This window comes from Lonchura striata, chromosome 4 (assembly GCF_050655825.1).
Source record: "Lonchura striata isolate lonStrDom1 chromosome 4, ASM5065582v1, whole genome shotgun sequence".
Taxonomy (NCBI): domain Eukaryota; kingdom Metazoa; phylum Chordata; class Aves; order Passeriformes; family Estrildidae; genus Lonchura; species Lonchura striata.
The window spans coordinates 71,280,440-71,304,844 of NC_140706.1; the positions used below are offsets into that span (position 1 = coordinate 71,280,440).

At 44.0% G+C, this 24,405-nt stretch overlaps 1 protein-coding gene across 1 annotated transcript; it reads right to left on the bottom strand.

Moving 5' to 3' along the window:
• Window positions 1-383: 383 nt before the first annotated feature.
• G3BP2 (G3BP stress granule assembly factor 2) lies at window positions 384-24,177 on the bottom strand. The gene is given in 14 exon segments (XM_021529544.3): window positions 384-2,950; window positions 2,953-3,009; window positions 3,012-3,052; window positions 3,055-3,301; window positions 4,041-4,159; window positions 4,336-4,464; window positions 4,715-4,817; window positions 9,666-9,846; window positions 11,374-11,476; window positions 12,416-12,506; window positions 13,383-13,556; window positions 14,676-14,757; window positions 16,920-17,038; window positions 23,998-24,177. Coding segments are annotated over 13 exon segments (1,449 nt in total). The 5' UTR covers window positions 17,015-17,038; window positions 23,998-24,177; the 3' UTR covers window positions 384-2,923.
• Window positions 24,178-24,405: the final 228 nt, after the last annotated feature.

Consider the following 24,405-nt stretch of genomic DNA (forward strand, 5'->3'; position numbering starts at 1 on the left):
AATGACACTAAAGTGGAGAGTAAGCAACTCTAGTCTGTTTGTTTTAAAGACAACTCAGCTCACATTCCTCCCAGCACTGCTGCAATAACCATTTAAGCTGTATCCTGCAGCCAGATGCTGCAGCCTGGCAGGGTGTGGAGGGATCCCAGCTGGGACACGTCTGAGAGGAGTTCAAATCCTCCCTGGACCAGACACACACACCCCCCAAGGTGAGAGATACCACCAAAGTCAAACACTTCAAAGCACATGGTACTGTGCTGCTACAACTTGTCACTGTCACCAGCCAGGTCAGCAACAATGTTCTTACACAATCTTTTCTGTGAGCGAGGGGTGCCGGGGCTCTACAGCCACCTGCATGCAAGAGAATTAGGGACATGGATAAATGCTGCAGACATCAGTAGTTTATTGGCATGTTTAGTCAAAACACATTCAGAATGGAAACTTAAAAGTAAAAATACTTTCCACCTGCAACAATTAAACTAGAATCTACTAGCATATAATGCTTGACAAGTTACAGCAATAAAGATGGTAATCCACTGTCTCGAATACTTACTAAAGTCAAGATGGTCGGCCAAGTTTGTTGAAGTAGAACCGTAATGACAAAATACTCCCACCATTCACAAATCAGCAACTAACAGTAATGGTCAGTGAATCCCTTCCTTTGCTCTAAGAGGTACATTGACTATTAAGAGGGTCAAGAACACGTAAGAGTCCACAGTACAGCAGGTGAGCTATCACCATGTAAACTTCTCTGGATGATGTTCCAAGGGTTCGTGTCACTTAAACAAGAAGCAAGCCAAAAAGCAGAATGGCTCAGGAGCTCTTTTTACTACTCCGTTTCTGTTGTCAGTTATTTCCAGTGCCGTATGCCATACAAACAAATTAGGTGGCAGCAGAACACCACAGCACTACAGAAGGAAAAAAGAACCTCCAGGCTACACAAATCACACTGGTGGCAAACTGCTAACTGATGACAGCAATTTGTCCGAGGGCTTCAAACCTAAGGAGTGGAGTTGTGTGGCGAGCAGTTCAAGTACTACAGATTTCCAGGTAACAGCTGAAATGGCAAGACCTTCAACAAAAAAACTGAAATATGAAATTGCCAAATGCTACAAATGTGTCCCAGAAAAAAATGTGTATGAAAATAGTGCAAGACTTACCATGGAACACAGAAGACCTCAAGTCTGGGAGAGAACACACAGATGCCACTTCCCCCTGCCTAGTGTATCAGAAAAGATGAGCAAAATCTTCCACATTACTCAAAACCAGCAAATGATTGCATAATCCAGAGCCAGACTGCCAGGATGCCCTCCCTGCTTTTGCTTGAAATTGCCCTTCTTCAAGTTGAAGTCTTCCACGTCCAGCAGCAGCTGTCGGCGGTCGCGCTTGTGCGCGGACGCACGCACCAAGGCCCCTTTGCTCCCGAGCCCGCACTCGCCGCAGGGCCCGGCCCCGGCCCGCCTGCGCTGCCGGCTGCAGCGGCCGTTTATGGGAGTGTGCTCCGGGACATCATCCAGAAACACACCTCTCCATGGAGAACCCACCAGTCAAACTGCAGAAGAGAACGCCTCCTTTCTATCCGTCAGGCCAGAGCCACATCAGTGTCAACATCAGCTGAGAGTTATGTGCAAAATGAGTACAAATTTTTTAAAAAGTGCAAGTGGAAAATGCAAGAACTTAAGAGCTGCTGTTTAGTTCTCTGAAAATTGCAGTATCCCCATTTGACAAGCTCACCTTTACAAAGGATGCTTACATCTACCCATTATGAGCTGGCCAGAAGTGTCCACCATTCTGGACTGACTTCTGAAATTCAGGTCCAAGAGAGATTAGAACTCCACTTTCTTTAACTCTGACACTGATTAAAGAAAAGAGACAACCTGGAGACTACCTGGATGCCTTCATCCTCCCTTCCCCCCCCGCTGCAAAAAAACCAGGCAAACTTGTTAATTGAAGAGCAAGGTGGATGATCATTATAGCAATGTTTACTCATTGAAAGATACTGCAATTTTTTTAATACAATTTTCCAATTATTTAAATGCTTTGCAGCCGCTTGGCTTTGCAGCACAGTACTTCATACACTATACTGTACAAAATCACCAGCAAGACTGGAATGATGTATTCATAGAAGGCACCATCATGCTTATTACATTACCAGAGAACTCAAATACAGTCAAGACAAGTTTCACTGTACAATGCTTCTCGAAGGGGGAAGGGGAAGGAGGAGTGTGTTGAGCAGCCATCCCTGCACTGAAGAGGGGCAGATAGAAAAATCTGGTGTGAGCTATCAAACTTGTTGCATACTCAGGGCTACAACTTGGAAACTCTGGGTTCTGGTTACAGCTAACTGGATTCCTTCTGGAACAAAGGTGTAGTCTTATTAAGGTTTGTGTGTGTACAGAGGTTGGTCACAGCAAGCAGAGCTGATGCCCGCATCGTTCCCCAAGCTATTCTGTCTGAGTAAGAGGATGAAGGTTTTCCCTCCGATGCCTCCTGCAGCTGTCAGTATAAATGAGTTCAGAGGACCCATTAGTGCATTTTGATGAGTGCGTAAACACGAGTTTGTTTGGAGCCGAGTGTTCTAAGAAGGAAAAAAAAAAAAGCCAAGCTTCTCCAATTGCACAAATTGCACAATTTGTGTTTCCAACAGTAGTAGGCAGAAACGGTAACACTTACACAAAATGTGCAGCAGAGGGTTTTTGACTGAAAGGACCTGAATTCTACTGGGCATGTCCTTCAGTTCAACTTCTGTTGCAGATAGTTAACTGGTCTTTTCTTTTGTTTCTTTTTTCTTTATTTTAAGTCTTCAATTCTCCACGTATACATTTATAAATTAAGAGTGTGACTCCTGTCGTGAAACTGGGGAAAAAATGTCCACCTCAATTTAAACTGGAAACCAAAGGATGTTTTCACATCAAAGAAATTATCAGAAGGGCTGTGTCACATTCCAAAGCTAAAAAAAAAATTAACAAGAATGCAAACACGATGGATAATGTACCACTGCCAAGACTGTCTGCCCACAGTGGAGATCTCAACGACGCTGTCCAGTGAAACGGCCTTCCATCTGCCCGGTTCCTCGTCCAGAGCCAAGTTTTTGTGCCATGCCACCTCGTGGAGGAGGTCCTCTTCCGTCCCGGTCCCGCATCATGCCACCACCCACTATTCCGCGGGGCCCCCCCGGGCCTCTCTCATTGCGGCGGATATCCCTGCGCTCGTCGCCGCCGCCGCGCGTCTCTCGCTCACGGGCGGCTCTCGTTTTTTTCTCTTCCACGTTCAGGCGCACCTCCCCGCGGAACATTATGGGCTTGTGGGGAAAAGCGGTCAAGGCACACGTTAGTCACCACGGCACCAAGCCCGTTCCGTACATGTGAAAAACGCACCGGCCTTCCTTCTCGAACATGCCCGAGACAAACGTGACCTGCCAGGGGTTCCCTGCAGCATGCAACCTTAGCCCTGTGGAACGCCATTTTTACATTCGCTGGGGCAGGCAAGGAATTAAAGTGCTTGTCTCAAGCAAAAGCAGCATTGTCTTTAGCCTCTTCACTGCCAGCTTTTGTCCTTTCACTTCAGAGTTGAAGCTCCTGAGGAATTGCTCTACTAGGTCTCATCCCCACATCACAGAAATGAAAACTGCTGCTTTCTCCCCTCCAGCTCCTCAAAGCAAAACTGCAAATAACCCTGCTCCCTCCTCTCGACCCCAGGGTGCAGAATTCAGAGATCCATGTGATGCTCTTTGAAAAGTTACCTGTTCCACTTTCAGCTAAAGGATCTCTAAAAATAAGTTCTGAGCTCTGTGTGAAGCACTTGTGTAGAGGTAAAAAACCCAAATTCCACATGGTGCAGTTTGAGGAATGCTGGCAAAGCTTTTAAAGCTACACAGCACTCCCGACAGAAAGGCTATGCCGAAACTGTTTTCCTTTCAGCTGTTTTTTGCATGCCAGAGCCAATGGCAATGCAAACTAGGATGACCCACAATACATGTGGTTTAGGGCTTTTGGTCTATCCCTGGAACAGGATACTCAGTACCCAATGGCAATACTTACTTTTGCAACTAAAATTCGCTGGACCGGCTCAGAATCGTCAAATACCACGAAACCAAAATTAGGCAGTTTTCCTCCCACTCCCTTAGTATTTATGCGAAGTTCTACCACATTTCCAAAGCCTGGAGAAACATAAGGGAAAAGACACTTTATGAAAACCCGCAGTGCTAGCTCTACCCTCTGCTCGTTCCAGACATCTGTAGGGTGTAAAAACTTACCCATGTAGTCCAAATCAGTGTTACCCGACTTTTTGACACAGTTTTCCATCTTAGACCCTGCAGCTGGAATCACTACTTACTCATGAAAAACTCTTTCAGTTCACTCTCATCAATGTCGTGTGGCAAGTTCCCAACAAAGAGCTGGTGGCTGTCTGGATAGCGAATTATCCGACGATTATCCGATTCATTCTGCTCCATGTCTCCCCTTCCTACCATCAACACAAAGAGGAGGGCAGACCCACTGAGGTTAAAGGATGTGTGTAAATCTCTATGAATACATCTAGGAGCAGCAACAAGCATATTCACTCCAGCCAGCCTGGACTCCAAATCATTTCTAGTTGAAGGCAGCAGGCACAGGCAGCTCACGATAAGCCAAGCAAGACACAGGGACAGACAAGGCCTCAGCAGACACTTCTCATTAACCCATCCCAAGGAGTCACACAAGCTCATCCACGTTACCTGGCCGAGGTCCTCGTGGTGGAAAACCCGGTCTCTCCCTGGGACGCTGCTCACGAACGCGAGGAGGTTGAGACTGAGCTTCAGGCTTAGTTTCCACTCTTGGCTAAAAGAAGAGAACGTGCATTATTTAACACTGGCCTGGTAAAAAAAAAAAAAACTAAACCCCCAAAATCGCCAAAACAAAACCCCCACAACACAGGACATGGGTAAGTGGCATGCACAAAACAAACTCTGGAAGATAGACATCGGTGTCAGTGTGTTTGGGAGTGGTTTTTTCACCTGTCTAAATTCCTCTGTACCAATCCAGGACTGCAGTGTTCATTTATCACTGTTAAAAGGTGCAAAGCAAACGTCTCTCCATCAGAGCAACTCCCCAAAACTTGGCTAAGGTGAATTTTCCATGTTTGACCAGGCATTGAGACCCCAGCATTCCATTATTCACACATCCCTCAGCCTGACTTAAATTGTAGAGGGCATAAAGCTTCCTCAAGCCAAGCTCAAACTTCCTGGACTAGGAGGCAGTCCAAGATGAACACAAAGAGATGGGCAAATCAAAGTTCTGTCCAAGTCCCTGAGGAATTATTTTCCTCCAGTGCAGAACAACTATATGAAAACTATCAAAAAGAAAGAGGAGAACAAAAGCCCTCAAAAGCATAGTAAGTACTTCCTGAAATGAGTTTTTACAGACTACTCTTAGGATTCGCTTCCACTTTCCTGATGTCAAGACCGTGATGCTCAAAATACACCCTTCAATTTCAAGTACCAAAACACCCATTCCAACTTTTTGCAAGCTAAAAATTCGCTTCGTGAGAAACAGACAGAACAATAAAAATGTTTCTATGCAGACTGCTGGTCACTGAAGCAATTCCCAACATTTTTAAAATTCCATTTTCTTTACAACAGTTAAGCAGCTGCTGTTGTGCTGGGTTCTTATCTTAGAAAAACAAAATTATCCTTAGGAGCACAAAAATACGCAAGTAGCCTGCAAGTAAGATTAAACAGAAGGTGAACAGCTACAGGCTCAGACTGCTGGGGCGAAGTAGTTTATATTAAACATCTCCCTTATTTTCCTTTAAGGACTCGGGACAACTGGCAGTTCCAGACAGAGCACTTCCCAGGGAAAAAAAAATGGATTTTACATGCAACATGCAAATGTTACACACCAAACGAATGTCTCAGCCCTCCTATCACTTGTGCTCCACACAGCTAGGCATTAGCCTGTCCCTACAATGCTTCTAGGATCACTTTTGCAGTTCTAAGAACAAGCTGGGAAAACCAACCTTCCTGTTAAATCCTGTTCTATTTCGTGGGTCACTGGAGCTCTTCTGCCATCTTTCACTCATACATCTTAAGCACATCATAAATTACATCTCAAAAGCAAAATTTGATACCTTCAGACCCTCATTTCTTAGATACTCATGGCTATTAGGCTTAAACTCTCTCCTTCTGTCAGCCCCAGCCATGACCTGCTAAGTCACTGATGTCCTGCTGTTAAATCCAAGTAACAGCGACCTTGCACCTGCTTGCTGTGTGTGTCACTGATTTTCTCACCCAGCACACAAGCAGCTGATCTCTCCGGTTGTTTTCTAAGGAATACCATCCTTTTTTGTAGAAAAAGTGTGCCTCAGTGCCTCAAGAGGAAAGCCTTTGTACAGAACTCTGCTCCCCAAAACACTGCCACAGCTGGCAGCACCACAAGATGCTCTCTATGATTTAATGGCAGATCAAGAGCTGCCATTTATAGCCCAAGCAGCAGCTCATTGCAACTCACATCTTCCAGCATGTTCCAGCAAGCACAGAATGGATGGAAGGACACTGAGTAAGGAGTTCAAGAAACCCAAATTACCACAGGAGCCAAGTATGCCACAAACCTCAGCTAGGCAGAGTTCTGACAACCATTAAGGAAAAGGTGGCACTGTCTCTTCTCTTCAGGAGCTCATGTGGGGAGGAAAAGGGACTCACCCCAAAAGGCCCTTGCCTACCCCTGCCCCTCTGCAGCCCTATGACAAGCAATGCAGTAATAAAAATGGGAGATAAAAAGTACCTGAAAATGCTATAAGGAAAAGTCCCAGTTTATAAATGTAGGCAGGTTGATTTCCAATCATCCACAATTAGAAAAAGAGTAAGAAATGCTGACCTGTTTCACTCACAGTTGTAAGGAAACAGGCCTGAACCAGTTTCTATCCAGAGCAGCATGTATGCAGTCCTTTCAGGAGTTAACACTACAGGGGCTGTATTTTTAACTTGATGGGGGTGGGGAGGAACTGGAGTAGTGCAGAGAAAAGAGTGAGCAGGGCAGTTAATTCTCTGTAACATCACTGACACCAGCTAGAACAGCATCTCAAAGGAGCCACCCACCCGGGCATCTTCTGTCCTTGTTCACATCCACACTGTCTGGCAGCAATGGATCCCTGAGAACAGGGAAAAGCTGCTACTGATTTGCAGCTCCTTGTTCAGGTGCCTTTTCTACCCCATTTCTACACACCATGCCTGAAATACTTTTAAGAAAAGGAGCTCAGAACTGACTAATTCTGGCTACAGAAGAGCTGAGAGTTGAAAATCCTGCCATGTCCTGCCATGTCAGTTTTGTTCAGAAACTTCCACACACCATTACTTAAGACATAAAGTCAAAGCAAAAAAATCAAACAACTCAAAGCACAACAAGCAACAGAGGCAACACAGAGCAGTTTTTATGGGGACATCTATAAGCTAGCTCCTGCTCTCTTGGGCAGACCATTTGAAATTATTTTTGCATCCAGATTACAACCATCCACCTTCTCTGTGGCAAATAAATCTAAACCAATTTTGGCTTTGCATAAGGTAAATCTATCCTGCACTAGAAAACTCACAGTTTTTACATGTTAAATACCACCTAAGTGTTCAAAGCCCTGTTTAAGCTGATGAAGACAGACAGACTTCCCAACTCATTACACAGCCTTTATTTGATGTCTGTGATAGTCCCAGCAGACCAGAAGCAACACCACGTAAGGTGCTGGGGTTTGTTTGGTTAGTTTTCTTTCATTTTTCCCTTTTTCTTCCCTGCTTTTTTTTTAACATGCATTTGGCTGAAGGCTAGTCCTAGACAGAGACCTCTCCATTACCACAAAATTGGGAAGAAACCAGTGCAAGAACAACAGCTGCAGCAACCCAGCTATTCTACTGAAAACTGCAGCTTTTCAAAAAGGCACAGGACAGGAGCAACACAAGATACAGAGCTCCAGCACACCCTATCAATGCACAGGGGTAAGGGACTTTTATACAGATGGAGGAAGCTGAATTGAGAGTCTCAGAATGTCTCACACCACCTTGGCATGAGCAGGACAAGGGCTGCCACCAGGTCAAACTTGCTCTCCTCTTTTCCCTCCTCACCCAGACAACCTTGGAATGGGAAGATAGCATCGTCCAAGCAAGGAAACGTGAATCCTTCCATCTCTCCCACAGTCATAAGTTGGTACAGGGTTCTCTGATAAGCTGATTATCCATGGATAATGAAATCCAGCACAGTCCTGTGAATGTTAGTCTTACAAGGCAATCTTGCACCTCAGAAATGGTGCACACTCTTTTTACTGCTGGGCCACTTCCACCAATGCCCTTTTCAAACACACTTCAGAAAAGTAACATTCTGTGGGGAATTGGTGTTTCCCCTTTAAACCAAACCATATGTCATTAAGTTAGGTAAAAAAACCCATGAGTGATTTCCTGTTTCCACAAGACCAGATTTTAACATTACCATCACCCAAAGTTACACCAGTTACACGTTTGTGCCTTTACTTGCGACAAGGAGGTGAGTGCATTAACATTTAAGACACAATTAATTTGTGCAATTTAAGTCAAACAAGTTGATCTGTTAATTTAAAAAACTGAAGCAGTTTGCAGAAGTAATGAGACAATCCAAGGTGTTCACAGATGGGTTACCTGTGAGACTGGTGCTTTAACATGGGGTGGAATTCCAGAGGAAGAAACAGTACCACTAGGAGGCAGGTTTTTACTGGTCACTGAAGCCCAAGAGAAAGCCTGCAGGAAATGCAACAAACCTAGGCTACTAATCACGGCAAACCACTGACATTCCTACAGGGAAACTCGTCTGCTAAAAACACACTTTTGGTTCATATCTGACTATTAAATAATGGTTGTGCAAGCATTACAATCGAGGCACAGAAGGGTTTGCAGTTCCAGCTGTCTGCACGTGTGTACCGTGCCCACTACTGCTACTCGAGTGAGCCCAGTGCCTTCAGCATTCCCAGATAACTGCTTTCCATGATGTAACCAAACCTAGAACTGAAAACCCTGGAGTGTTGTCTTTTGCATGAAGAAAGGAAGCGGATGCCTGAAGTTACAATCAAAAATGGAGAAGAGAAAAAGGATTGGGAAAAAAATACGGGAGATACACTGGAGGTAGAAAACGATCTCGCTCCAGCTCTCCCTGGCTGCTCCCAGCACTTTGCAAGCCCGCAGGTGCAAGCACACCAGAGGACACACCGTGTGCACTCTGGTTTCTAAGATTAGGCATCCTGCCTCTGGGAGACACTCACTGCCCCCAGACTGGTTTTGAACCTCTGCTGCAGCAATTTCGCTAGCATCAGTGTGTTCCATTTATTTTCAAGGAAAGAGCAGCGGTTCCCATTGTATGAGATTTTTGGCAGTAGTAGCTACAGGTGTTTTCTTAACATGTTAACTGCACAATTAAAAATGCCTACACATGCATATACCCACACACACACTTTTAAAAAGCTTAAAATCTACCATAGGTGATGAGCAGCACTTAAAAATAACAGTTTTTTCCTTTTTTAGTGAAACTTCACATTTTTACAAGTTCAAAGGTCAAGCCTAGTTGTTCATACAGTATGACAACTGAAGAGAGGTACCAGTTTAGCCACCCAGAAAGGCAAAGTTTAAAGGCCAATCCGGTTTCCATCTGCACTTAGTAGCACAGATGTGACTTGTAACTAACCTTTGGTGGTTCTTGTGGTAGCGAAACAGGTTCTACAGGAGGTGGAGATGGAGATTTCTCTTCTAGCTCCTCAAGGGTCTTTTCTTCTACTTCAGCTTTCAGCTCCTCAGCTTTTGTTTCAGATTCCAATTCTGGCTCAGGCTCATGAGAAGATTCTTCCAGTGCCTCCTCTATCCCATTGCTACAATAGTCAAATGCATTTGATGAGCTTATCAATTGGTTTGCATTTTATCATATTTTCTAAGCTGTGCTATGGCAACAGCTCTGCTATGCAAAAGATCCTTGTGTCTCCATTTGCTACTACATGGTTTGTATGTATACAATACAGTGAGAAGTGAAGCTGTATTCCTGTGCTGGGTACAAAACCAGATTTTACTTCTGCTGAAGCAAATACATGTTCTACAGTTCTCTGCAAAGAATCACACAGCCTTTTAACCCTGGAGAAGAGGCGCTCAACTCAAGAACTGCTGCTTCTAAAAGAACACAAACACAGTGAGGACCAACGGACGATGAAGCTACACACATAAACAAAGCCAATTCTGGAATGAAACCTACTGTTTCTTTACCAAAATGCTACACAGTGTCCTCACCAAAGCAGCTGTGAGTCCCATTTACAGAAAATCACATGCAACTTCTCTGCTCTGTGCTGTTGAAAGGTAGGGAATGTGAATATCTTCTCTCTTCAGCCACCTCAGAACCCTACCTTACCTCCAGTCACCTCTGTCCATACAGCTCCTGCCGCAGGTCGCCACACGCACAGCGACTCTATGATGAACAATGCCTTTACAGACTCTTCCCAAAAAACACAGTAACCCCCAAACAACACCTGACTTCACGCTCTCAGGCATCCAAAAAGTACTGCATTATCTTGAGCAAGCCCCTGCCAGAGTTCCAGCAGATTCCACTTTTCCATCAGATTTCTCATGAGAAGCATTAAGTGACTTGTGATGCACTCAGGAGGTGATGTCTAGTGATGTCATACATGGTTTTTTTAACAGGGGAAACAGAAAGTTGGTTCTGGCCTTCATTATGCCACTCCTATGTTTCAAAAAAAGCACAGGGTTTGGCGTTGTTTCTTTGTATTTGTGCGGGGTTATTTGGTTGTTTTTTGTATTTTTTCTTACAAAATGATAATTTTATTTTTTTTTTAAATCTTGCTTAGTTTTGCAGACACTCAGGACAGAGACCTATTCTTCCAAGAAAGCTGTACAGTAGGCTTTCAAAAAGTACATATTTCTCTCAGTTCCAAGTGATACCCACATTTGAGTAACATATCAAGATGTCCCTCCTCAGTGCAGGGGGTTGGACTAGATGACCTTCAGAAGGTCCCTTCCAACTCAAACTATTCTGTGATCAACCATCCTTTTGTTAATGTACCTGTGACACAAGTCACATCATACCACATCTACTGCTCTAAGTTCGGATTACAAAGATTCCACTAAGTGTTTACATACATGGGGGTCGCTCCCTTTTGAGACCAGAAGTGAAAATAACTAACAAACATAAAAAAAAACCCCTCTCTTCTTCTCCTCAATAAAGAAGCAAAGACTCAAAATAATGTAATGCTACCTTAACACAGATCCCTAACAAGCTAAGTGTATTTTCCTAAATTACCTGTTAAATCACAGAATACAGAACCTAAAGCCAAAGCAATTCTGTCTGGTTTTTATTAAGAAAGCAACTTCATATAATAAAAAGGACTTCTTACGTTACAGGATGGTTTTCATAATAAGTACTGCTTGCATTCTCTTGCACAGGTTCAGGTGATGGTTGTCTTTCCTCCTGCTCTTCTTCCACCTCTTCCTCAGACTCTGACACAAAAAAAAAAACAAAACCCTTGTCATCTCTTATAGTTCTCCACATGTGTGTACACAAACCACAGTTAAAATAAAAGCATATTAAATTAGTAGCAATCAGAATAAAGCTTCACCAACAAAACAAGAGCTGCAAAAAAAATGAAAGGGGCTGCCTCTCAGTCAAGAGGCTTGGCTGTTTAAGATTTTCACAAAAAGAGGAAACCAGAGACATATCACTGCTAAGAAGTTCAGTTCTGGGAGGAGGTTTTGAAGATCTTTTAAAGCAGCAGGTACTTTTCATATGGTGGCAGTGAAAGAGAAAGATTGCACTATTACCTCATGAATCTCAGTGCTTCAGACTAAGAAGATGAACCTCAAATGCAGGGATGATTGCCTAAAATGCTTTGTCCCACAGAACTGAGATGAACAGATTCCAGAAAGCACCCAGTGAACACACGTACATACGTTCTGGCTACACTCTGATTTGCTCTGCCTCATTGAACAGAGGGGAAAAAGACCAAATGAGGTCCATTTCAGCCCTCAAGTAGCAATGAATTACTGAGTGTGATGATGATGTGAAAGTGAACTATGTGTCATATTTGAAAACCAATTAAGACTTTTCTTCAAATTGCATACAAATTTGACTGAACACAGAACACAAGTGTGCCTGCTGAAGCTATGGCAGCAGAAGTCCAGTTGCCCACTGCTTCTATTCTCTATCAAGCCTCACCCTCTGCGAGTCAGTTCAGCCCTTCAGGGAACACAGTACTACTACAGGACCTTCATTTTCCAGAACCTTTTGGACCAGCAGAGCTTCAATAACAACAGCTCTGTGCCCTATGAAAAGGCAACACAGTTTGCATTCCAACATCTCCACGAGTCACTTCTGCCAGCTCTGCACACAGGAAAGAGAAACAAGAATGACACAAACCCTACGCATGCAGTCCTTCTCACCTTCATCAAGTTCTCCTTCTGAATCCCCAAATACTTCATCTTCATATCTGAAGATATCATTATGGACATAGAACTTGTTTGGAACAGATCCCTGTAAAAGAGAAACATGCAGTGTTTAGCATATATGGAGTATCAGCAGGCAACGAAAGGATGGACCACAGACCTAAGTTTCGGGATAACACCAACATTTTGCAATAGGATTATGCCACTGAAGTTATTTTCTTCTTCTCTAAGCAAACAATCAAACAGTACCTTCTGCCCAACTGAAAAAGGAAGTCTTAAGCAGAATAAAATCTGCTACTTTATCTAAGTCACAGCAATCATAGATTTTAACTAAGTCTACAGCCCCTGAGTTTCATTGAGGAATTTCAATTTTCTCTACTACAAAAACTTGACAATGAAAACCCTGAACCTTTATGTGGTTTCCTATGCTTACAGCACTGTGTAGTGAAACAATCAAGAAATTCAACAGGAACCTAAAACATTAATCTCCAACCACACAATAGTTCAGGATGCAGCAGGGGGAAAGAAGTAGAAAGAACACAAGACACCTTCTACCTCTACATAGCTTTGTTCTCACCAAGGGCTAAAGTTGAGCAGTAACTTGTACAATCCATACTCACCTTTGCCATTAGACTTGAAACACAACTACAGCAGAGATTTGATCTACAGAGCTGAACCTTTTTTTTTCAAAAAAATTATCTGTGTCAACAGCAGCTCCCAAATGCAAGCTTCAATATTCTTTGTATTATTGCTCTAACACTTCAAGGAAATAAAGCAGCTCAGGATGGGTCCAATACACTAGTTTCTCTGCACTCACACACTCTGACACATTTAATGATACTCTCCAGACCAAGTTCCAAAGACAGATCCCACTTTTTGTCCCAGTATGATAAATTGTAGCTACAGGTGAGGTCAGTTTTTTCCATCATTATTTGAAGTGTGACACAATCTTACATATACTTACTTCTGGTGCAAGCACAAAAGTCTGCATGAACTTCCTCATTGGTTGCCCGTTGTTTGACAGCTCTCCCATGACTTGCACCACCACCCCATCGCTCAGAGTGGCGTGAGCATCCACGTGACGGATCTTGGTATGGCACTCGCTGAACTGCAGGGACATCACCTTCTTGTGTATCTCCTGCAAAGAGACAGATACTTATCAGCTGCAGTGAATTCTGTACAGAGCTTTACACCTTTTACTGACACAAGTCTCAACTAACCCCAAAAGAACACTTCCCTGAGGCTCAAAAGACAAATACAGGAACCTAGAAGTGCCTTTCTCTGAGAACAGTCTTCCTGAGCTCTCGTAACTTTTAATTGAAAGTTTTTCACTAGGATTCAAGTATTTCTCAGAGTAGTCAAACAGCATACAAGTACTATCCAAGTTTTCCAGTTGCTTTAAAATCTATTACCTATTTTAAGGCTTTAAATTTTTAAGGGCTTTTAAGGATTTAGCTTGTGTAATAAAAATAAAGAAAGCCTCCAAAAATACCCAAAAAACAAATAACACTAGCCCCAAAACAAAAGCAAAAAACCCAAACAAAAAGCAACAAAACAGAACAAAAAAAGCCCCCTAAACTCAACCTCAAACCAACCCTTTACACATTGTTGAAGTACCAAACATAACAGGAGCAAGGAACACCTGCACTGCCAAGATTTGTGTGCCACAAGTGACACTCTGCCAGTGAAGGGAGAAGACAGCAAGCCTGCCCTGGACAAAAAGCCACACTATTCAAAGATGTGGCTGCCACATGAAGAGATGTCCTCGCTGACAGACAATTCTGATAATGTGGTACAACCAAAGCAATCCTCAATTCACTTCATCCATTTCTTCAGACAGTTTTGTTCCACTTCAACAAAACTCTGCTCACACGAGAATTTCATGAAACTCACAAAGATCAGTCCTTTCCTGAGGAACTACTTCTAAATGAAACCAGGGTTAGGGTTAGGAAGCTGAAATCTATCAGGACCTCTTGGTTTTGTTTCCCATCCTAAAGGTATTTTCTGCAGCCCAGATGCAAAGCTGAAGAATCACACACAACTGTCATTGAAAGCAGAAATAAGCAAACAAAGCCCCTCAAGATAACAAATTCCTATCTGAATTTTAATTTGAATTTGAATATCCTTTCTCTGAACAGAAAGGAGTATCACAATCCATTACTCACCAGGTAAGAGAATCAAAGTCACTGGTAAAAAAAAACAACTTTGTTTTATTCTGAACATTAACAAGGATTACAGGACAAATTTTAATACTCACAGCTTGACCATACACTGCTTCTTGTGGTTTCCCACTGGCATCCAGTCCTCCATGAACATAGGAAGAATTCCTGCCATAAAACCTGCAAGCGAAGAGATGTAAAAGTCACAAAAGTGAAAAAATAGAACCAAATCCAAGAATTTTGGCCAAAAGTTATATATATATATATATATATGTATGTATGTATATATATGCTTCACAAATTTCCCCAAATTCAAGAGGCTCCAAGAATACCAAAACAAACAAACTTAATATTCAGCAGTGCAGTCTGCCCAAGGTGTTGTAGCAAACTCCTAGGAAGCAAACTCCACCTAAGGAAGGTGGCCACTTTGGCTGGAAGGTTCCTCACCCTCAGAATGCCCTCTCTGACAGAGGCATCAGCCCAGCGAGGTACAACCCTCCTGCCACTCCTCTGAACGCTGCTCTCTTCAAAGCCTTGGCCAGCACTGAAGGTGTGGTTTTGATATTTAAATACGTATACTCGCTTCCAATATTTTTCTTACATTTCAGAGATCCTTTGGTGCTTTCATTCCATTTCCAGATTTTGAGCCTAGAATAGTCTGATTTGATTTGGATTGTTACTGTCAGCTTATAAAGCATGTGAGAAATGCTTTATATTTTCAGTACATTTATATTAATATAAAAAAACGTTGTATTACCCTGTGTTTTTATTCAGTAGCATGCTTTGCCTTGGGGGTGATCACCATGAGGTCCAGATGCTAATGTGTACCTTTATTATCCACCCTTGTATGGTATATATGAAGTTGTCATGAAGTACTTCTATGAACTCAGTGTCACACAAGAGTGGCAAGAACACTGAATATTTCTCCTTAATTGAACAAACCAGCACAGAGGGTCAGCATACAGAACTAAATCCTAGAACTTCCACATTTGCCATTTCTTGGTTTATTCTACTGAACTTAGAAACTCTTTTTAGCTCTACTTTTGTGGAAATACAAACCCAAGACTTTTATTCCCTTGACTATGTCCAGAAAAAAGACTGGGAAATATTAGATTGTTTTCTTTGGTACCAACTATATAATCATGATTTTGAGCAGGGTCCAGCACTTCCTAACAGCACAAAAATACAGAAACTTAGCTGAAGCAGAGCACAAGCAGATAGGAAAACATCTTTCCTCTAGAACATTTCCCTCTAAATTCCAGTGCAATCTCTCTGAAAGTCAGCAGTTCTTACCAAGGGCCTTCACAGGGGACCAAGAGTTTTAACTTGCTTTTAAGGAACTGCTCAAAGTCTCTGGGTGGTAGAGCCCCCAACTAAATGGAATTAAAACTTTTGGTTAAGGGGCCAGAAAAGCCTTACAAATTCAACTGAAATGCAACAGGCATTCAACCACATTGAGTAACACTCATTTAGAGGGCAAACTGATCTCTGCTGCTCCTAAGGCCTGAGCAAGCTTTAGATAATGATCACCAAGAGGATCCTCTGTGCTCTTCTCAAGCTTTTAGTAGGATGAAAAAATAACACTTGTTGTCCTAACTCCCTCGCTGCTGCAAAGAGCACATCAAGCACCAGGACACCAGGGAAACCTGAATCTTTCTGTGGCAGAGAGCAAGCTGCTGTTGAGACTAACAACAAGATAAAGAGGAAGTGTAAAACACCCTCCCTGGAGAACATAACTCAGAAGAAAGGTACAGCCAAAGAACACAAACACAAATGTCCTCCATATCTGAGCCTGACCAGAAGAAAGGGACAGCAATGGCAGAGACTGCAAGTGCTAGAAAACATGTCACACAAGCAGCTCCAGAACTGGGTAAGACTAAACTAAACTGAAGCAAAACCTCTTGGACTCTTCTCTGCAGAAGTAGTTAAGAGAAATTCCACAGATGCTGTAGTTAGTGACACTTGTGCCACCTTTCCAGTGGACAGAGAACATTGGTGAGCACAGAGTAACACCTGCACCAGGGCAGCTTGCTCAAGAGTATCTATCCAGCCTCCCCAACTTCAGCAGGTATTTTTGGAATCTGTCCACAATACCATTTTATCACCTTAGAAGCAGCAAACTTTTCCACAAAAGAAGTATCTTGTTAACATGCCATACATCCACATGATCTGACTTTGTTCTAGAGCCTAGGGAGCTAGCAGTAAGATGAAACAGTTTTTCCAACAGCCCAGAAGTTAGCCAGGTCCATTTTCTCCCATACTCAGAAACGAATGTCTGATTTACAACAAATGGGACATATTTTTGCTGACAAACATTATTACTTGGTGAGTGCAAGTGTTACCTGTGCAAGAAGTCAGGAGCTTTGTTTAGCAGGGTGTAGTACTGTCTCACAAACTCCCGCCCTACGAGCAGGGGACTTGGCTTCTCCATCACCATTTCTTTGGTACTCAGTGTCAAATCCTGTAATTGAAAATATTCATGTTACTTGGAAGGCACCCCTGTGAATAACAACTTGCCCATAAAAGGATAAACACTGTGATACTAGAATTGAAACAATTATGCATACAGGCCCTTAATTCACCAGAAAATATTCAACCAACTCAGGAGACCCTCTCCCACCTATTTTGAGTAAATAAAAACATTTCAGTCCATTCATGCATTATCTTGATGAAAAGGGAACAATGGATACGAAGTCCCTTACAGAACAGGTATTTTGAAAAACATAAAAAAACACCCTGAATTGAACAAACAAAAACCCTGTTAAAAATCTCCTGCACCATTTACTTATCCTTCGGCTGATGAATATTTTAAAAGCCCAGTTCAACAGCCCTGCAAAGCAAACAGGAATACACTTTGTTAAGGCAGCTGGTACCTGTGCTTCAAAAGGTTACTGTCATATCTGTAAGATGAAGATGGGAGTACCATTATGAAGTAACCATGTGGGATGGATTCACATTCCATGAAGACAGGGAAGGGAAACTTTAGTGCCTCAGAGATGACCAAAGCCTTAGGTACTACTTGTCCAACCTAACCGCATTTCACTTTTGTCATAGCATCACCTAAGTTGGAAAGGACTTCCAGGGGGTCACCTGCCTCAACCTGTTATGCTCCTACCCATCCACATTGTCCTGCAGATCATCCATGTCATAAAATAATCCTCAGTACTCTAAAACACTTGTTTATGGCTTGCCAGTACCCGATATATTGCTTTTGCCAGCTCACTTAAGACTACCCTTGTCTGAGATCATGAAATTCTCTGCAGTTCTCACACAGACACTTCATCTAATTTCTCTCTCCAAAAATTACTGTGTATGTAAGGAAACAGGCAAAAAGGCCAAATCAAAAATCCAAGTTTCCAACTTGGGAGATAATCCTAGAGTAGGATTTTTGGGTTTTTACCAAAATAACCTTGACCCATCCATCTAAACCAAAGGCCAAACAAAAGATTGTTTGCAATTGCAGCCAGACAGCACATAAAGCACATGAAGTGAAATTGGGAGATTAACCTCAGCTTAAGAAGGGCCTCTAATAAAGGCAGAACACGCATAGGAACAACGCCACGAGCATGCCAGAGTTCCATCATAATGGAACTCCAAAGAAAAAAGCCCACATACTCAGCTCAATTAGTTTACACTTCACAGACAACCAAAATTAACTCAAGCCAGCCACCCAAGCCACAAGACAATACCAAGAAATGCCCCCAAATGCAGTTAGTCAGGAACCACAGCTGAAACAAGTCTCAAAAACGTGCAGGTAAAGCAGAAGGCAAGGTCTAAAACACAAGTCTTGAACCTGGAGATAAGAAATCAGCAAACTTATGATAGGGTTATCCAAAACCCTATCATAATATAGGGTTTTTAAATAAATCCTCTGATGTAACCCAACAAGACTCTGGAACACAGTAATAGTTTTGCCTCACAGGAAGTCCCAGATGAAGTAATTGTGCTAATGACATACAAAACCAAATGTCAGAATTCTAAGGGACATCAAACATTTGAGCCCTGTTCATACTCAAGGCAGGAACAAAGGAAAGAAAACAAAATATGAGCAATCTGAGGATCTTCCCAACACAACTCACACTACAGCAATGGCATCCACTAGGAAATTCTACTTAGAAACCAGCCTGAAGAGAACATCTCCGTTTCTTCAGGTGAGACTATCCTTTTATTTTGTTCCCTGCCTCACAAGCAGATGATGAAAACAAAACTGGTGACAGGATCTTCACCATGAGCACCTGGGAAAATACACAAAGATGGAGCCTCATCAGGATTTTTTGGAAGAACCTGTTAAAAAGCAGATGATGGCCACCACACATGACTATAGCAATAAGCAAAGTATACTTGTTAACAAATTTCTGGAATTCCTCATGAAGACTGACAATGTCTCTGGGTAGAAAACATAATAATCTGTGACAAGTCATTACACTACAGGAGATCTGCATCACACTGCCCCTTTTCCTCATTGGAAGCTGTCCTATTTCCTCACTGTGCACCTCTTCTGCATTTCACGAGAGCACCATGGTGCTTGACACCGTGACACCATCACATAATTTTACAGGATGTCTCTACAATTCTTCACCCATCTCAGTATTATTTCCTTTTATTATTTCTTCAAAGATCTCAATAGGGATAGCAGAGCCTTAATAAACTGTTCAGGTCTCCCAGGTCATTAAAAGGCAGTGAAATAAAATCAGAGGTACTCCTTGCTAGCAATATGGGTGCCATGAAACCAGGTTTTCAAAATATTAAAATCTGCATGTGTCTCAATTAGTATAGCACCTCTGTAAAGTCAAGGACCTGAGGCTTAGCAGGCCCAAGGGGTTTGGAGGTAAAGACACCAGTGAAATTTAAGCCAGAAGTCAGGGCATGAGCATCAACAACTTAAACAAGCCAAAATTACAAAGAACAATATGTCCATGGCTTACTGGGCACCAAGGGAAGCCCCATTGATACCAACACTCTATAAAAGCTCTGCTTCCAGTTTCCATCAGTACACGCTCAAGAGTCAGTGAATAACAAACTAAGAAAGAAGACTCTGAGTGGTCTTCTCAGCTGAATGCAATGAGAAGATCAGCCTGAGCAGCCACTGAGAAATGAGAACTTATGGCTTAAGGCACTCGTATACACACTAGTCAGAAACAAAACACTGCTGTTAGTCTGAGATTCCAGCACGGAGGTGGCAACGACCAGAAATCAAATACACTCATCTGCTGGCACTTTTATGGTACAACTGTACTGTTAAAAAAATCCCTGCACCATGCACAATGGCCAAAACCCACAAACCACAGGGACAGGGTAACAGGAACACCCATGCAGCTGCTGCTTATCCACGGGCACTCCTACCTACATCCAGCTGACATAACTCATGGACAAGATTTAATTTCCACCTTATCCACTACTTCTGATTCTTCTGTTACCAAAAAGGTACACTGGATTTCCAATGCTTTCCTCAGCCAAGGAGAATCAGGAGCCACACAAAATATTTTGCAGTACACTCACTAGCTGAAATGCACAATGCAACATGGAATCTCTTTCTTCCCAAGACTCAGAGGTGAGGAACCCGATTCCAAAACTAAAACACGTGCACACGGGCCAGTGAAACACTCCTTGCAACTTCAACCGGTGTGATTCAAGTTTATAAAAATAACTTCAGCCTACAGGCAGGAGGATTTCTTTCAAGAGAACAAAAACAATGAGAGAACTGGCACAGAAAGAATTATTTGCAATTTGCAGGCAAAAATAAGCAAACAAACAAAAGCAGAAAAGATAATTTCCTACAAAGAGCAACTGCATAGTACTGAAATTCACCTAACACCTTCTGACAGCCATGACAAATAAAGCAAGGGATCAGCCTTTGCAATAAGGTGCCAGGGCTAATGGGATGAGGTACAGCCCACACGGAGACAACTCTGTTGAAGTATGTGAGAATCAACTACAATCACTTCTCATGTCCACGCTCCAGGAAGAGCATGCAAAATCATTCAACCTGTAATCATCTTTATAGACAAAACTTTGTTAAGCTGTCTTTGTCTCTTGTTTAAGAGAATGGAAAAAAACAAGGAGAAACCAAACCCCAATTCATCATCCATTAGTTTGCAAGAGAGGGCAGCAGCAATTTGTTTCTGAACAACCAGTGAAGGCTGCTACGTGTTGAGTAGTGAAATGTTCCTCAGCATGCATTTTGCTCAATAAGCAGCTCTGACATTAGCAAAGCCTTTCCCCCCCTATAATATATGTAAGTACTCTCATTATTATTATTACTATTTCCCGTGCCCCGTAGAAAGCAAAAATATGACTCGTCATCTGTGGCAAAGCACTGCTACCCGAGGCCACGACTGAGCTACAGAATGGTGGCCTACATGCTCAAATTTAGGTATCTAGAGAACAAACTTTGGCACAAAGTCTTTGGTTGTGCCAAAAGAGGTATTCCAAAGCCACTTTTATCCTGTTTCAAGACAAACTACCAATAGTGAAGTGGCCTGGATGTTTCACCAATTCTACCTGGGAAAAAAGAAACAAAAACCAAACAAACCAGAACAAGGCTGAACTGAATTCTGACAGTAGCTGAAGAAAGCTACCTGAACTTGAACATAACCTCCATCAAAAGAAATCTCTAAGCTTGGCAAGGGAGTTGTGGGTCTCACCAGCTGTTTTAATAAAAAACTATAAGCAAATAACATTTTGTTCTATTGACAAGCAAATTTCATCCTCTGAACAAGTCATCCATGGAACAATTTATCTGTAACTATAGGCACACAGACATCAAGCTATTATTTTCCATAAATCTGCAACAGCATGGCTTGTTTGTATATCCACAAGTTAGCAATTCTTGTCCAAGTCATTAATCATTTGAATATAACACTTAAAACAAAAATAAGTTTGAGAAAATATTCTTGCAAATCAGGAAGATGTTCCCCACACAGCGGGCACACTAAGCAAAAGCTACAAGTGCCACCTCGCACACCTCTGGAGCTGAAGGAAAACAGAAGGAAAGGGGAGAGCAGCTTTCACAATCTTGGACACATTTGTCCTGAACCCAGATTTATCAGTCTTAATCTGTGTTTCTTACTGTAGACAAGCAAAAGATAATGCCTTGCAGGACAGGCTTGCTCCTGCAATCCGCAGGCACGAATCAGCGGTGCACATTGTGTGAGCAGCCACAGCTCACCCTGCAGGTACCCCATCGACAGGCAAAGCAGCACCAACTGCAAGGAAAAACATCCTGAAAGGGCAACACAAGTCCCAGACAACATGCCAGTATTGGCATGACCATCCCTCTGTCATGCTCAGCAAGGTCAGCACTCAGAGCATCCTCATTCTGCAGCAAAGACCAGCAACCATGTGTAATTTATCAGAATGCCTTTCCTTTATGATCTCCTTTACCTGTGTGCTACATTCTCAACTGGCTGGGCTCAAAGGCACAGCACGCAGTTCTTTCAAAGCAAGCTCTCTTGAGAGGTTGGTTTAGTTTTGGTTTGTGGTTGGGGTTTTTTGGGAGAAGTTTACCAGCACCCTGTATCTTGGGCACACAGCTGCCATAGGGGACCATCCTCTGGGCAATTTAGCTGTGCAGTCCAAAAGGGCCAACACACACCCAAAGAGCAGTAACAACAGTGATCTGCTCTGGGAGAGCCATTCCACCTCTGTGTCACCATCCACGAGCAGGTTCGGAGCCTTTCTCCTAGTGTCTCATCAGATACATCTATCACTCTGACATATCCATCTTTTCATGTTTACTTGAGTTGAAACACAGTTCTTTCTTTGTTAAATGATCTCAAAAGCAGTGACATCCAGCACCACAACTACCACAGCAGAAGACTCAAATCCAACACTGAGCCTCTTAAGGCACAGTGGATCCCCACTGTATTTTCAGTGCTGTGAAATAATCTTAAGCATGAGAAGAGATGCTTAAACTGAATCCTCAGTTCCATAAAGGAAAACAGTTACATGGATGATGGACATTTGATTTTCTCTTCAGCTAATGCTAGTTTTCAGAGAAAAGATTTTCCATTCCTAATGAAAAAAATCACCAAATACAGCTCATAATTTCACACAGTAACCCCACATCTGCCAAGCAGCAACTGTAAGAACACTTCCAATGGCAAATCAAGATTATGTTTCTGACATCCAAGCAACCAGGGATCACAAGAAGAAGGAATCCTTCAGAATAACAAGCTTTCCTAGGGGAGGCATGGCCCTGTACCCACACCCACAATGGACACAGAATGCCTCCTGCACGAGAAGTCAACTATGGAGATAAAGCAACACCAGTTTGTCAGCAACCACTTCTCAGCTCACAATCCAAGCTGACAAATCCTATACTCACTTGCAGTGCTACAGTAACAGAGCCACATTACATTCAGAAATTTGGTATAGATTGTTACAACTTCCCCTATTTCCCAACTGTTCCAAAATACCTTGGGCATCTTTACACTGCTTTCTGCAGGAAAGTAGATCATTTGCACACCGAACTGAAGAACATACAGAGGGCTTCAGAGTTGCCAAACCAGTACGGAAGGCCACAGTAACAATGTCTACGCGACTGACCAAGACTTTCTGCTTGAAATTAAACAATAATGTCATATCGTCTCATTCTCTCCTGTGATAGTCCTTTTATGCAGTGGTACCTGGAACCAAGCTCAAGAGCCAGGCTCACCCAGCTACCCAAGGGATTTAAAAGATTTGTTGTGGAGATGTTCCTGGGCACCCACACTGCAACTGCAATGACCTCTGAGAAGAAGGGAGGCAGAAGCCGGAGAACCCAGTGAGCTCAACTCAGGTGACAAATGAGAGCAGCTCAGAAAAGACCTACTCGAGGTATCCAGCTCTGCAGAATAAAAGGTGCTCACAACAACTTCTGCAATATCACTCCGTGTGCAAACAGAGTAGCCCAGGTTACGACTGAGGAAAGGGGAAGCGCAGAAAGGCGAGGTCTGCAGAGCTGGGGCAGCCCTCATAGCCAGGTTACCACGGCTGTACTAACTTGCAGGAGAGCAGAGGGGCCCGCTGACCCGAGGATGGGGAGCTAAGAGAGCTTCGGCAGCACGACCGAGGCCGCCGCAGCATCACCCTGGCCATGCCGAAGCCCACGTACCTCTGGAGGCCCCTGCACAGGGATCGATCCATGAGGTGAGACAGGAAGCGGCAGCCGGCATCGAGCGACGCGGGGCCTGGGGGCGCTTTTCCCCGGCCTCCCCGCGCCGCCCGGGGCGAGGCGGAAGAGCCGCCAAGGTGACGGCGAACAAAAGCCGCCCCCCCGCGCTCCGAGCCGGCAGCGAAGGGCAAAGCGGGACCCGGGGCGCTGCCCCCAGCCCCGCTCAGCGCCGCTCCGCCGCTGCCCTCAGCGGCCGCTGAGCAGCCGCCGCCCCGCACACAAACAGAGCCCGCGCCGGGGCCTACCCCGCCCCCCGCCCCTCTCACCTAAGGGACAAAAGTCTCGGTGCGCGGGGCCGGGGCGCGTTCTCGCCCAGGCCGCCGGGAGCTGCGCGGAGCCGGGCGCGGCGGGCGTGTCCCTCGGGCGGCGCGTCCCGCGGCGCGGGCAGCACAGGGCGAGCGGGGCGCGGCGGCGGCGGTGTCACAGCCGGGCGGGGGAGGGCGGGCGGCCGCGGCTCCCGTGCGTGCCTGCGTGCGCGCGCGCCTGCGCACGGCCGGGGGGCGGGCGGGGCGTCCCCCGGCGCTCTCCGCCAATCAGCAGCGGGCGGCGCGATGACGTCAGGCGGCAGCCAGGCGCGTTTAGCCCGGCCGGGAGCGAGGGGAGGGCCGATGGTTCCGAGCGGCGGCGGCCGGAGCGGCGGGCGGGGCCTTAGCTCCGGCCCTTACCGTGGCCCC